Here is a 12,831-nt window from a genome sequence, read left to right as displayed (position 1 = left end):
TAAATATGCAGCAAAATATGCCGTTTTTCACTAAAATCATGAAATTTTAATCAATATGAATTATTTTCAAAGAATTGTAACACAGATTAAGAGCATACTTTTGTAAAGATATTCCAAATCATTTTTCAAAAATCCGCTAGTGTTTATCTTTTGAAACAAAAAAGTTAATTATGTCTGTCCAAAGGATAAAAATGTCCAAGAAACCGAAATTTTAAGTAAATGGCTAAAATTTCGACACTATTTATCTCTAATTTGGCACATGAAGGTATATTTTTATTACATATTTGAATTAACTACGTGCAAAATAGCTTGTATGCAAATTGTCGTAAAAAAATCACCGTGGGATCAAAACTGTATCGTATGCCCTTAACTTCGCCACATTCTTTATGTGCCTGTCCCAAGTCAGGAGCCTGTAGTTCAATGGTTGTCGTTGGTTCATGTCTGTCATATTTGTTTTTCGTAAATTGCTATGTTTTAAATTAGGCCGTCAATTTTCGCAATTGAATTGTTTTATATTTTTCATGTCGGGGCCTTTTATAGCCGACTATACGGTATGGGTGTTTCTCATTGTTGAAGGTCATACGTTTGCCTATGATTGCTTACATCCGCTTCATTTGAACTTTAGTGGATAGCTGTCTCATTGGCAATCATACCACATCTCCTTATTTTATATTAAGTAAAGTTATGCTTTTTTATTTCGATATGTGTGATATGATATTATGGTCTGTTCTAACTGAATCCCGTTTAGCTTCTTTATTAGAGAATTAGGAATATTAATATTATTTATGTAATTATGAGATGTCGTAGTTCAAAACAATTTAATACTAAAAGAAAAAAATAACTTTAAAATATGTTGAATTATTTTGAAATGTTTTACTCGAAGGTTTTTAATTTTTAAAATGTCGAAGGTATGCAGCCAGCTCACCTAAGACATGTACAGACTGAAACTGGAAACCATTTTACATTTAGCCTACATATGATACAAATTATGTAAATTTTAAATGAAGTGTTAAATATTAAGAAAAAAAATTAGATTAATTTAAGTTAAAACTCTTTCTTCATTATTCATCGTACTACAGAAATGTTTTAAAGAACCAGTTAATATATTGCTATTATTCAAAATTGAGAATGGAAATGGGGAATGTGTCAAAGAGACAACAACCCGACCAAAGAGCAGAAAACAGCCGAAGGCAACCAATGGGTCTTCAACACAGCGAGAAAATCCTGCACCCGGAGACGGGCTTCAGCTCGCCCCTAAACAAAAATGTGTACTAGTTCAATGAAAATGGACGTCACACTAAACTCCTTAACATATAAATGAACTAAAATTAAAAAAAAACATACAACACTAACAAAGGCCAGAGGCTCCTGACTTGAGACAGGCGCAACAATGCGGCGGGGTTAAACATGTTTTGTGAGATTTCAATCCTCCCCTTATACCTCTAGCCAATGTAGAATAAACAAACATACAGCAATACGGACAAGTAAGCATGGATCGGTACGAAAAAGATGTAAAGTCAAAACAGAATAATCTATTATATTGATGTAATATTGATGTAATTACGTAGAATCGGAATAGACTTTCGTAAAAAAAAATGATTGTTTCATTTGATAAATTGATTGATTGGCTGATTGTTGTTTGCGTGCGTCTAGTGGGGTGGTGTTTATTTGATATTTCTCAAATGATATGCAAAAACAATTATATGGATATTGAGTTTTTTATTGTTCAGTTGCTGCCTCTTTTAAGTAAACTCAAAAGAGGCAAAAGATACCAAAGGGCCATTCAAGTTCATAAATCGGAAATAAATTGACAACGCCATGGCAAAAAAGAAACAATAAATAAAACTAAAGACTGAGCAACACGAACCCCACCAAAAAACGGGGGTGATCTCAATATGCATCTCCAAACAGCACTAGATGTTGCTTCAATTTAAAAGAGAGTCTGATACAAAATTTCTCTGCTTCAAAAGACGTCTCTCACTAATTTCAATTCATTTGTATCCGAGGAACAATATATACATAGATTCATTTCCATCATAAATTTGATTTTTATAAAGATTGTCCATTTTAACAAATGTTTTGGGATACCTTTCGACACACCGTAATATGTTTTGACCTTAAGGATTCGTAACGAGCCCTTCGAAAATTCTGAGTTTATTGTGTGTTTTGAATTTATCTAACTTTATAGACTTGTTTCATAATTTTCATGTCTTGGCCTTTTATAGCCGATTATACGGTATGTTTTTTTTTCTCGATATTGAATGCCATATAATTCTTATGGCGAGCAATGGTGGCAAAGGAGCAGAATGCAAAGTGAGGGACAAACTTTTGAAAATGCAAAGCAAAAATAAACACAAAAAAATTGTCTGTCCTCTTTGAATTTCTTTTTCTTTCATCAATATTTGTTTTGGCCAAAAAGTAACAGGAGGGGCTAACCCTTGTCCCCAGCTCCTACATGTACGCCGTTGCTAATGCGTTTTTTACAGTGCATACCAGGTCATCTGTTTCAATTCTAGGAAGAAAAAATAATAATATAATAATGATATAAACTTTATTTAAAAAGGGTAAAATCAGTTACTCTGAATAACTCTAAATATAATAATATATTATAAACATATACATACATACAACACTTAGGCAAAACAAATGGTGAAAATCATACAGATTTTAAGTGCTACGTTTTATGAACATATTTTCTTAATGATGTACAAGACAAATATATGGATTTTTAAAATATACCTAAATTTCTGTGATAATCATTATTTGGTTGGTTTTACATGTTGTATATGTATATGATAATCAGTCTATGGAAAGTGCGAATCGAGAAAACCGTCCCTGATGTGGAGCCGCGACATTTTCTAGTATGACATTGTAAATATGCAGACAATCCATGAGGAAAAAGATGTTTTTGCAACAAAAAAAAATATTTGATATCAAAATATATAAATACGTTCAGTCCGGAATTAATTCACGCGACAAATAGAAGAGTTTTATGTATTTCCATTAACCAAAAGAGTGTGACATCGAGTATTACGGCGCTGGACGTTTGCGCTTTTTCGTAGGACATTTTGAGCTTTTTTTAATGTACATTTGCGCTTTTTATATAGGACATTTGTACTTTTACAATATCTGCTTCGTATGACTCCCTCCTCTTTTATTCAGGCTTAGGACCGGCAGATGTGACCTGACAGAGTTAAAGTCAAAATTATCTTCATAGTTAAAAGTTTAATAGTCATTTCATAGCACATTGATATGGTTTTATACAGCTAAAAATGAACATTCTAAAGACAAAAACACGTATAGTCATCACAAGTCAGTTATTGCTTGATAACTGAAACCCAAAAATTGAACAAAATTAGTTCTTGTAATCTGTCCTGACTGGTATTTCGCCCACATCTCAACAAAATATTCTAGTTTCTCTTTCTCAATTCTTGACTGAGGTGCCTGTTCATCAATATATCGAATTTTAATGTAACTATCCGACTGTTGTTCAATGATAAAACTCCATCGTTCCATATACATTATTTTTTTTTTACTTTTAACTCTATGTTTAAGATTGTGTCAATGTGAACTAAGTAACGACAAATATAACTTGAATTTATTTACTTAAAGATTACAACTCATTAAAATTACAGGTAGACGACTATAGGTAAAAAGTGCAAATGTCCGGTCAATTTAATACAATTTAATATCAAGTATTACCAGCCTTTAAATGTCGTTTTAAATAAAAAAAAGTCAAGTTGACCAGTTAAACGAGCAACAAGGTAAAAAAAACCTTATAGACACATAAACTGTTAACCTATCATCTAAATATAAACGAAAATTAAGTCTTGAAATATGCTCAATATCAAACTAATAGCAAAAGTTTATGTCGTTCTAAAAAATTGTACTGCTACGTTTTCCTTTTGTAAATAAATAATTAAATGCGATTTATTTTATCATAGATGCGATATTTTTTTAATGTAGTTGCGGTATGTTTTTATTGTAACTTTACGTTTCGTGTTATACATGTTATATGACATGTATGAGGTAGCAGATTTTATCCCACTGCTTAACGTCAAAATTAACTTTTGAGAAATCTTTCGAAATCCTAAATTGCTCTTCAAAAATATTTGTTTTAGATAAGAATTGTATGGCAGATATGTTTTACTTGTTGCGTTGATTAATACATTAATAGTAATACCATGTACACGATTTGATTACGATAAAGGTTGATTTAAACAGTGTCAATGAATGGACCGTATTAAATAATATTCAGGTGGACATCTGTAAATTATCGAATGAAGTAGAATGCTGTTGATCTTCATTTTCATTTGTAATGGTTTTTTTTTGTGGATAAAACATAGTTCTAAAGCTTGTTTTATTGTAGGTCTTATTATTGTTTTTAGAGGTTTTTTATTTATTTATTTTTTTTTGTATAAAAGCCTGTTTAGTTAAACAGAAAATAGGGTGACGTAATCATGGTAATACTCAATTGCCTGTTCTAAAAATACATATGATATTTTTGTGGTCAATATATTATAACTTCCTTTTCCGAAAAATCGCATTGATAAACAAAGTCAATTTACAGTAAGACATCATCAAGGTTTGTAACTTATTAATCTAACTTATTTTTGTAAAAGGTGTTAATTCACTAACAGATACAGATGAAATAATGCAGATAGATTAAGCAATTTAAATAAACCCTTACAGAATTGTGACAGACCAAAAGATTTTGACCATTTAGTAAAATTGTCATATCGATCTGTATATGCCAAAGTAAATTTAAGGTTCATTAAGAATGAATTGAAAATATGGCCGGCCCGTGTTTACATAACAAAATTTACTCTGAGTTCAGACATACCTGTTCAAGTGTTCAATGCATGACAGGAACTAAATAAACAATTTTTTTCAAATGCATCTTATGTTTCAGCTTAACACAGCTAACACCTGAATATTATTTAATACGGTCCATTCATTGACACTGTTTAAATCACCTATGTTGTGTAAGTACCTTTGCCCATTTCAATCAAAACAATTACATTGTAACTCACTGAGGGACTGGTCATTAATATTTTTATTCTTTTTTTTGGGGGGGGGGGGGGGGGGGGGGGGTGAATCTCAATTTGAAGAAGGAAACTAAATTCAAGATCCCCCTTCCAAAGACATGAATATTGCACACCTTCTCTCTTCCCTTTTCAACACGTTTCAATACTTTTATTCTTTACAAAAAAGAGTGCATGCATTCTATTTATAGTATTATTATTCAATGAACTAGTGCATCAGTATTTGAAATAAAGCTTCAAGCAGGGGAAATGTTTGTGAATACAGGGAACTTTATTTAGATATGCCTGTTATGGTCTTATTGACATTTACCAAACCTTGATTCAATTCCAGCACATTGTTCCTATCCTTTATGAAAGACGTTTGTAAATTAACTTTAAACAACAATACTTTACTGGAAAAACAGTTGAAACTTAGGATTTTTTCTTAACAATTGATCCGAGCAGAGCGAGGCTAGAAAAAAAAAACAATGTCCAGCCAAAAAATATATTTTCATTATTGTAAGGGAAGCGTGTGGTGTGGGTCGCCTGGCTTCATATATTCAGGTCATAAAGAAAAATTATTCACTTTGAGACATATTAAAAATGATACACTTGACTCCTGGATATCATCTTAAACCATTGAAATATATGTGCAATCTCTTTTAGAGAGTTGTCTTACTGTCAATCATACCACATCTTCTTTTTTTGTATCAATCAAGAGTTTTTCTATTAATCATGAAAGGAAACAATTATTACTATAATCAGTTTTTTTATTATATGGAAAGAAAACCTTCGAGAAAAACCTATAAAAACTGAAAGACATCAAACCATTATTCGCCAGTATTTTCATTTTTCATGTCCAACAAACAAACAGAAGATGATCATGACACACATTTAACATTGAATTGAAGTTTGAAGCCAAAACTATGACACAATAGCTTTAGATATGACATTCTGTTGAAAAATCTGATGTATTTGATATAAGGAAATACAGAGTTGCTAAAATTTTGTAAAAGATGTTCGATGCCCCGAAGTCGGCATCTTTAATGCCCCTCAAGCAAGAATGTGAAAAATTCCACAAGACCGTTTTCGTCGATCGAGTCTATACTGAGACGGATCCGTGCTGTATAGTTAATGGTGGTCACAAACGATATTGAATTTTAAAAGAGAGGCAAAAGATACCAAAGGAACATTTCAACTCGCAATTCGAAAATAAACTGACAACGCCATGACTAAAAAAAGAAAAAGACAAACAGACAAACAACAGTACACAAAACACAAAACACAACATAGAAAACCCAAGACTGGGCAACACGAACCCCACCAAAAACGGGGGGTGATATCAGATGCTCTGGAAGGGTAAGCAAATCCTGCTCCACATGTGGGACCCGTCGTATTGTTCATGTTAGTACAAACCTGGTGAAAAGTCTTATTCGGTAGGTCACAATCGGGTAAAAGGGAATGGGATTTTAGTTACGACAATTGGAACATATCCGTTGTCATCTGTGAAACAGATATTTCATAGGGGTCAACCAACTCGTGATGGTGTTCGTAAAATTTACGAAGGGATGACAACTGATTGCTATGGATTTAAAAGTGATAGTTAGTTTTAATGAAGTTTAAAGTCACAACCAGTGTGACAAACTTCAGTGTAATGTGTTTTTAAGATGAAGTTGAAAATTTTAAGTAAAATATATATTTTATATGTAGCGTTTCTTTTTTGGGAGAGCATATTTTGACGTTTTTTTTTAAGCTTTGCACGAGATGTATGAATTTTGAGCCCTAATGCAAGGATATGTATGTAAGAGAAAGGGGGAACAATATTTAGGACACTATTTATAGATATAAAAATAAGAAGATGTGATATAATTGCCAATGAAAAAACTGTCCACAAGAGACCAAATGACACAGAATTTAACAACTATAGCTCACCGTACGGCCTTCAGCAGTGAGCAAAGGCCATACCGCACAGTCAGTTATAAAAGGCCCCGACATGACAAATGTAAAACAATCCAAACGAGAAAATAAACGGCCTAATTTATGTACAAAATAATGAACGAAAACCAAATATGTTACACAGCAACAAACGACAACCACTGAATTTACAGGCTCCTGACTTGGTACAGGCACATTTGTCTTATTTATATTTAAGAAATCAAAAGCATCATAAGTCTACCAAATACAATTCTGATCTGCATACGGCATAAGTCTGCCAGACAGTATTTTTATATATATATATGCACGGAATTAATAAACGAAATTAAATTCTCAACGTTTATCATAAGAGTTATCCTAAATATAATTAGTTCGTATTTGTGACTCTTAACTATTTCACAATTTCATTTTAGATGGATGCAAATAATGCAACAGACTGGCGCGATGACAAAGCTTTGCCAGATTGTATGATGTATATGCTACAGAACGAGATCATGTGTGACGTCACATTGAGAGTAGGAGATAATAGAACTCCTATTAAAGCACACAAGTATATGTTGTCTAGCCGAAGTGCCGTCTTCCATACCATGTTTGAGGGGTCTCTACCAGAAAAGGGGGAGATAACCATACCTGATGTTGATGAAGATACCTTTCGACATATTCTTAAGTGAGTACATGCAATAAAATTATTTTTTTTATAAAAAAAAAGGAAGATCATCGGCAGTGTAATAAATTGCTTGATTGATTGTTGGCTTTGAACGATATTTTCAGCACTCATGTCGGTCAGGTTTTATTGGCAGATGAAGACAGGATACCCAGAGAAAACAATCGACCTCTGGTAGAAAAAACAGTTTGGTACTAAGTCAAAGTGTCCAATAATAAACAGGTTGTTATGAAGCTACTTTATTCTTGCTGCATATCATGATGCATAAAAGATGAACTTGATTTTTTCATGAATCAAATCAATTATCATATAAAAACTTTCAACACTAACTTTAGGCAAATTGATCTTTTAAAATGGTATAATTACGAAACAATTGATATAATCTTAGAATGCGTCATTATTTGTACCTTGTGATAAACATTACTGTTGTTGGGTTGCTGTCACATTGACGTTTACCTCATGTTTCACTTTAATTTTGATACAACTACTAGGGGTCGTAACAATTCCTTTTCTGTAACGGGACCACTCACAAAACATGCTTAACCCCGCCGCATTTTTACGCATGTCCCAAGTCAGGAACCTCTGTTAGTCTTGTAAGTTTTTTTAAATTTGGTTCATTTGTATGTTCGGAGTTTAGTGTGACGTCCATTTTCACTGAACTAGTACACATTTTAGGGGCCAGCTGAAGCCCGCCTCCTGGTGCGGGATTTTCTCGCTGTGTTGAAGACCCATTGGTGGTCTTGGGCTGTATTCTGCTCTTTGGTCGGGTTGTTGTCTTTGACACATTCCCCGTTTCCATTCTCAATTTTGCTCAACTTTCTTAAAGTTCACATCTTTATTAGGTTATCCTTGTAAATATTCTAGTTCGTTTTCTTGAGAAAAAAAAACACAGCATGCTAAAAATTAATAACAAAAATGTAAATATTTAGACATCACGTTCTCTCGAAATAATCGAGACCTTTGCTAGGTATATTTATAACTGCATCCTCTTAATTTCTTACTAAATGCACAATTAATAGTAATCACTGTCCTTCTTGATACCGGAATACTAGTAAGTTTCACAGTAATCGTGATTTCAAAATATATGTCAAACGATATAGAAAAGAAAATATATTTATTTCCTTACACAATTTCACTACGTATAAACGCACATGAGCAAAACTCATAAGATAAGAAACATTGCTTTCATTGCTGTTCTTCATCTCAAAGTCACCTTGATGACTTCAACATGGAGTAAAATTCTTACCCCACTTAAAGTTTAAGATTTCAAATATTGGGTTTAAGCGTTTCTTATTGGTGTAAATCCAGCAAAGCACTTCGGAAGCACTGGATCTGTAAATTGCTATTTTCATTTACGTTATTGAACTTATAAATTAATCTATATATATATTATCTTGCAGATATTTCTATAGCGATGTCATCACAATTACAAATAACAATGTGAAGGAAATGTTGTACGCTGCTGACAAGTACATGTTAGCTGCAGTTAAGAGAGAATGCGAGACAGTTCTTAAACAAACGGCAAAATCAGAGCATGCAACCAAGGCTTTACAAACCGCATACCAATACCATCTATCAGAACTCCAAACAGAAAGCCTAGACTATATTGAGATGAACACAAAGTCATGCCTTCTGTCAGAACATGCAGTGAGCCTTTCCAAAGATTGCTTGGAGCTCATTTTGAAATCAGATTATCTAAACTGCACGGAAACAGACATCTGTCAGTTTATTTTTAAATGGGGTAAACATCAATGCGACCTGGCAAAATTAGAGCCCTCTGGTGGAAATATGCGAGAAGCCCTTGGAAATATTCTTTATCTAATCAGATTCCCGAATGTTGGGATGGAATTCTTTTCAAAAGAGGTCACTAGCTCTTGTTTACTTACAGATGATGAGATGCTATGTATTTACAAGTCTCATTTCGGTGTAGTGTCGAAAACCTTTTCAAGTTGTTTGAGAACTCCTGTATCTAAGCGAAAAACATATTTAGTCAATAGATATAGTCAGATAACTGGGCCAATGGGAACATCGGGAAAGCAATCTCTCATTTTTCTCTCAGATAAAGATGTTTGGCTAAAAGGAGTTGTAATTTTTCTTCCACATGTTCAACCAGCAACATACAACTATGATTGCTATGACCAACAAGTATACCAGGTTTGCATAAACATTAGCATACGAATAATGGACGATTCAAACGAGGAAAAGTTTCATGAAACCCAACAAATAAACTATGGACCACAATGCGGTCACATTTGGCAGATGAACTTTTCAAAACCTGTTCGTGTTCATTCCATGAGGGATTACATTATTCAAATGGACGATATTGGACTTCAGATTTATTATGGTAGAGCCTGTAAAGAGTCTGTCACAGACCTGCAATCTGGGGTGACTATAAAGTTTAAGAATTCTAAAGTATCTGGTGATGGAACTACCGTTAGTATCGGACAATTTGCAGGGCTTTCATTTAGTGTTTAAATTGCTTTTTTGAAATTTCAGACAACAATTTAACAATTTATTGAGTTATCGGGGTTTCAAATAATTCAATAAAAGAAGACTTGTCGTGTAAAGCATCTATCTTAATTTCATCTTTTTTCAGATTTTCGGTCGGAGATTCAAAATATGTACAGAATTTATCGTTTATAAAAATATACAAATTAAAATTGATAAAAGATTTTCATATCTAGTTTTAATAACGCACTTTTTAATAAAATCAGCTATACGTTTATGCTACTAGCATTGAAAAAAAAGCTGGTGTTCTTTAATAATAACAGAAAACGCAGTTATTTGAACAAACATGAAGGTTAAGGACTATATGATAGAATAAGTGGAAACGTTTACAGATATCAGGAAAGTTATAATTTTTTGACACAAACAATGATATAAACCGTTACTTATTCACACAATAAACAAAATATTATATATTTTAAGATATATACACAATTAACAGTAACTTGTAATCAAACTAGAGGCCCTAAAGAAGCTGTGTCGCTCACGTAAGTCTATGTGCATCTTCAACATTGACGTTCTACAACACAGTGGACTAGAATTGAATTCATAACAACATTCTCTTTCTTGTTGATCTTGTATTGCTTATCATTTTTATTTCTGTTTACAGATTCTCTCTATCTTTATATGTATGCCAAAAACACAAAAAAGGTGAAAAAAAATGTAATTTAAGAGCAATCATTCCTAAAAAGAGTGTACTAACTATTTTGGTAAAATTTGACTTGTTTGTAGATCTTGTCTTGCTGATCTTTTTTTGCTATATAAAGTTTCCCTCCATCTATTATAGATTTCAAGATAATAGGCAAAAATGAAAACAATGGTGAAATTCATTATTTAAGGGCAATAACTCCTATAGGAAGTCGTCTGACAGTTTTGACTTAAAAGGACAATAGGTTAAGGGCAATAACTCCTATAGGAAGTCGTCTGACAGTTTTGACTTAAAAAGACAATAGGTAAAGATCAACATTCGGAACATTTCTACCCTGTCAGATTTTTTATATTTATAGCAGTTAAAAAAAAAAGACAAAACTTGATTTTTACCCCTGTGTTCTATTTTAACCATGTCAGCCATCTTATTTGGCAGACGTGGTCATCGGCCACATTTTGTAAAGTAGATACCTCAATAACGATTGTAGCTAACTTTGGTTAAATTTGTAGTTTCGGAGAAGATTTTTGTTAAAGTTAACGACGACGGACGACGGACGCCTAATGATCAGAAAAGCTCATTTTGCCCTATGAGAATAAAGGGAATGAAGGTTTATCAATCCATGTCTATTCAAAACTCAAAATTAAACAGGTTTCCAAATTATACATGTCTGAATTGATTATACATGTAGGGTAAATATGTTATGGTAATAATACATTTGTACATCATTCTAGACCAAACTGATTAATGATGAGGATACGTACGAAAAAAATACTTTAAAAGCTTCGCCTTTGTGGTTTTCTACTATACAATGTGTGTCTGAAAGGATAAATTGACACCAATACCTCTAACGTTCTTAAGTTGATAATGTGTCGACCTCTTTCTTCATTAACATGAGTACCCATGAGTGAAAGACGAAATCATTTTTAAACATGCTTTCAAGTGAAACATTTCGCATATTTTCTGCCCGTTTGTGTAGTTTGGCTGTTGTCTCGCTACGTTAACAGTTAATCATTTATGTTAATGGAAATACTATATTTGTCAATAAATATTATCAAAACTATTTACAATCAAAATTGAGGTTGCAACTCCATCAGACTTCAAAAAATAACCATATGCGTATTTGACTATTATTTCATGCCAGACTTTTTCATATACTTAGTAATGTTTTACAGTAGACAAATAAAGGCAACAGTAGTACATGTATACCCTGTTCAATAGTCATAATTCTATTAAGCAAAAACAAATCCGGGTAACAAACTATACCGAGGGAAACACATCAACTATAATAGGAAAACAACGGAACAACAGAAACACTGAACTACAACAAAATCAAACGCCAACATACATAGAAACGGACTCTCTGATAACAACTGCCATATTCTTGATGTGTTACAGGACATTTGAAGAAAAAAATGGTGGTTTGAACCTGGATTTATGGCTATCAAAACCTCCTGCTTTTATGGCAATGTTAAAAAAACCGCTAAAATGACAACACTACGTGACAGGAATACAGTTCAAACAAGCCAAAGAACACTCAGCACAGAGAAATACATAAAAAAAAATCATATAATAGTACAGTTCAACATGTAAACAGCAGAATAACAATGAACATCTCCCATGAATTTACGACAGCACACCAGGACACAACAAACAAAATATAAACTGCGCGTCACATGAATGGATGAACGACGTTTATATTATCACAAGTAAATTTCTAAAAACAAAATCGACTTGCTTTATTTATAGACACGTACAAGAATATTAAATTTGGATTGAGTTTGTAATGATGTTATTATTTGTATTTTCTAACCATGTCGGGGTTTTTTTCTAAATCAAAACTGTGTATAAACAAAAAATCAGGTGCATATAGTTGCTTTAAACGTATAATCATATAAATGAAGTAGCGGATTTTTTATTTGAACTTTTACATACATATAGAAAATAAAAATAAAATATCTGTAATATAAGGCAAGATCGTGTAAGACCAAACAGTAAACACACATGAAAACAATCAACAGAAAACTGAAAACTTGTAGACAAACCACGAGTAACTC

At 32.6% G+C, this 12,831-nt stretch overlaps 1 protein-coding gene across 1 annotated transcript; it reads left to right on the top strand.

Annotated features, from left to right (window-relative positions):
- The first annotated feature begins 4,540 nt into the window (after positions 1–4,540).
- LOC127732574 (BTB/POZ domain-containing protein 6-like) lies at positions 4,541–10,294 on the top strand. The gene is made up of 3 exons (XM_052241642.1): positions 4,541–4,585; positions 7,373–7,626; positions 9,024–10,294. The coding sequence occupies exons 2-3, from the start codon at positions 7,373–7,375 to the stop codon at positions 10,096–10,098; spliced, it is 1,329 nt and encodes a 442-aa protein (XP_052097602.1). The 5' UTR covers positions 4,541–4,585; the 3' UTR covers positions 10,099–10,294.
- The last annotated feature ends 2,537 nt before the right edge of the window (positions 10,295–12,831 follow it).

The sequence above is a fragment of the Mytilus californianus genome, unplaced genomic scaffold (assembly GCF_021869535.1).
Source record: "Mytilus californianus isolate M0D057914Y unplaced genomic scaffold, xbMytCali1.0.p SCAF_25, whole genome shotgun sequence".
In the NCBI taxonomy this organism is placed as follows: Eukaryota; Metazoa; Mollusca; class Bivalvia; order Mytilida; family Mytilidae; genus Mytilus; species Mytilus californianus.
Note: the sequence above shows the minus strand (reverse complement) of the source record. Positions and strands in the feature narration are given on the sequence as shown.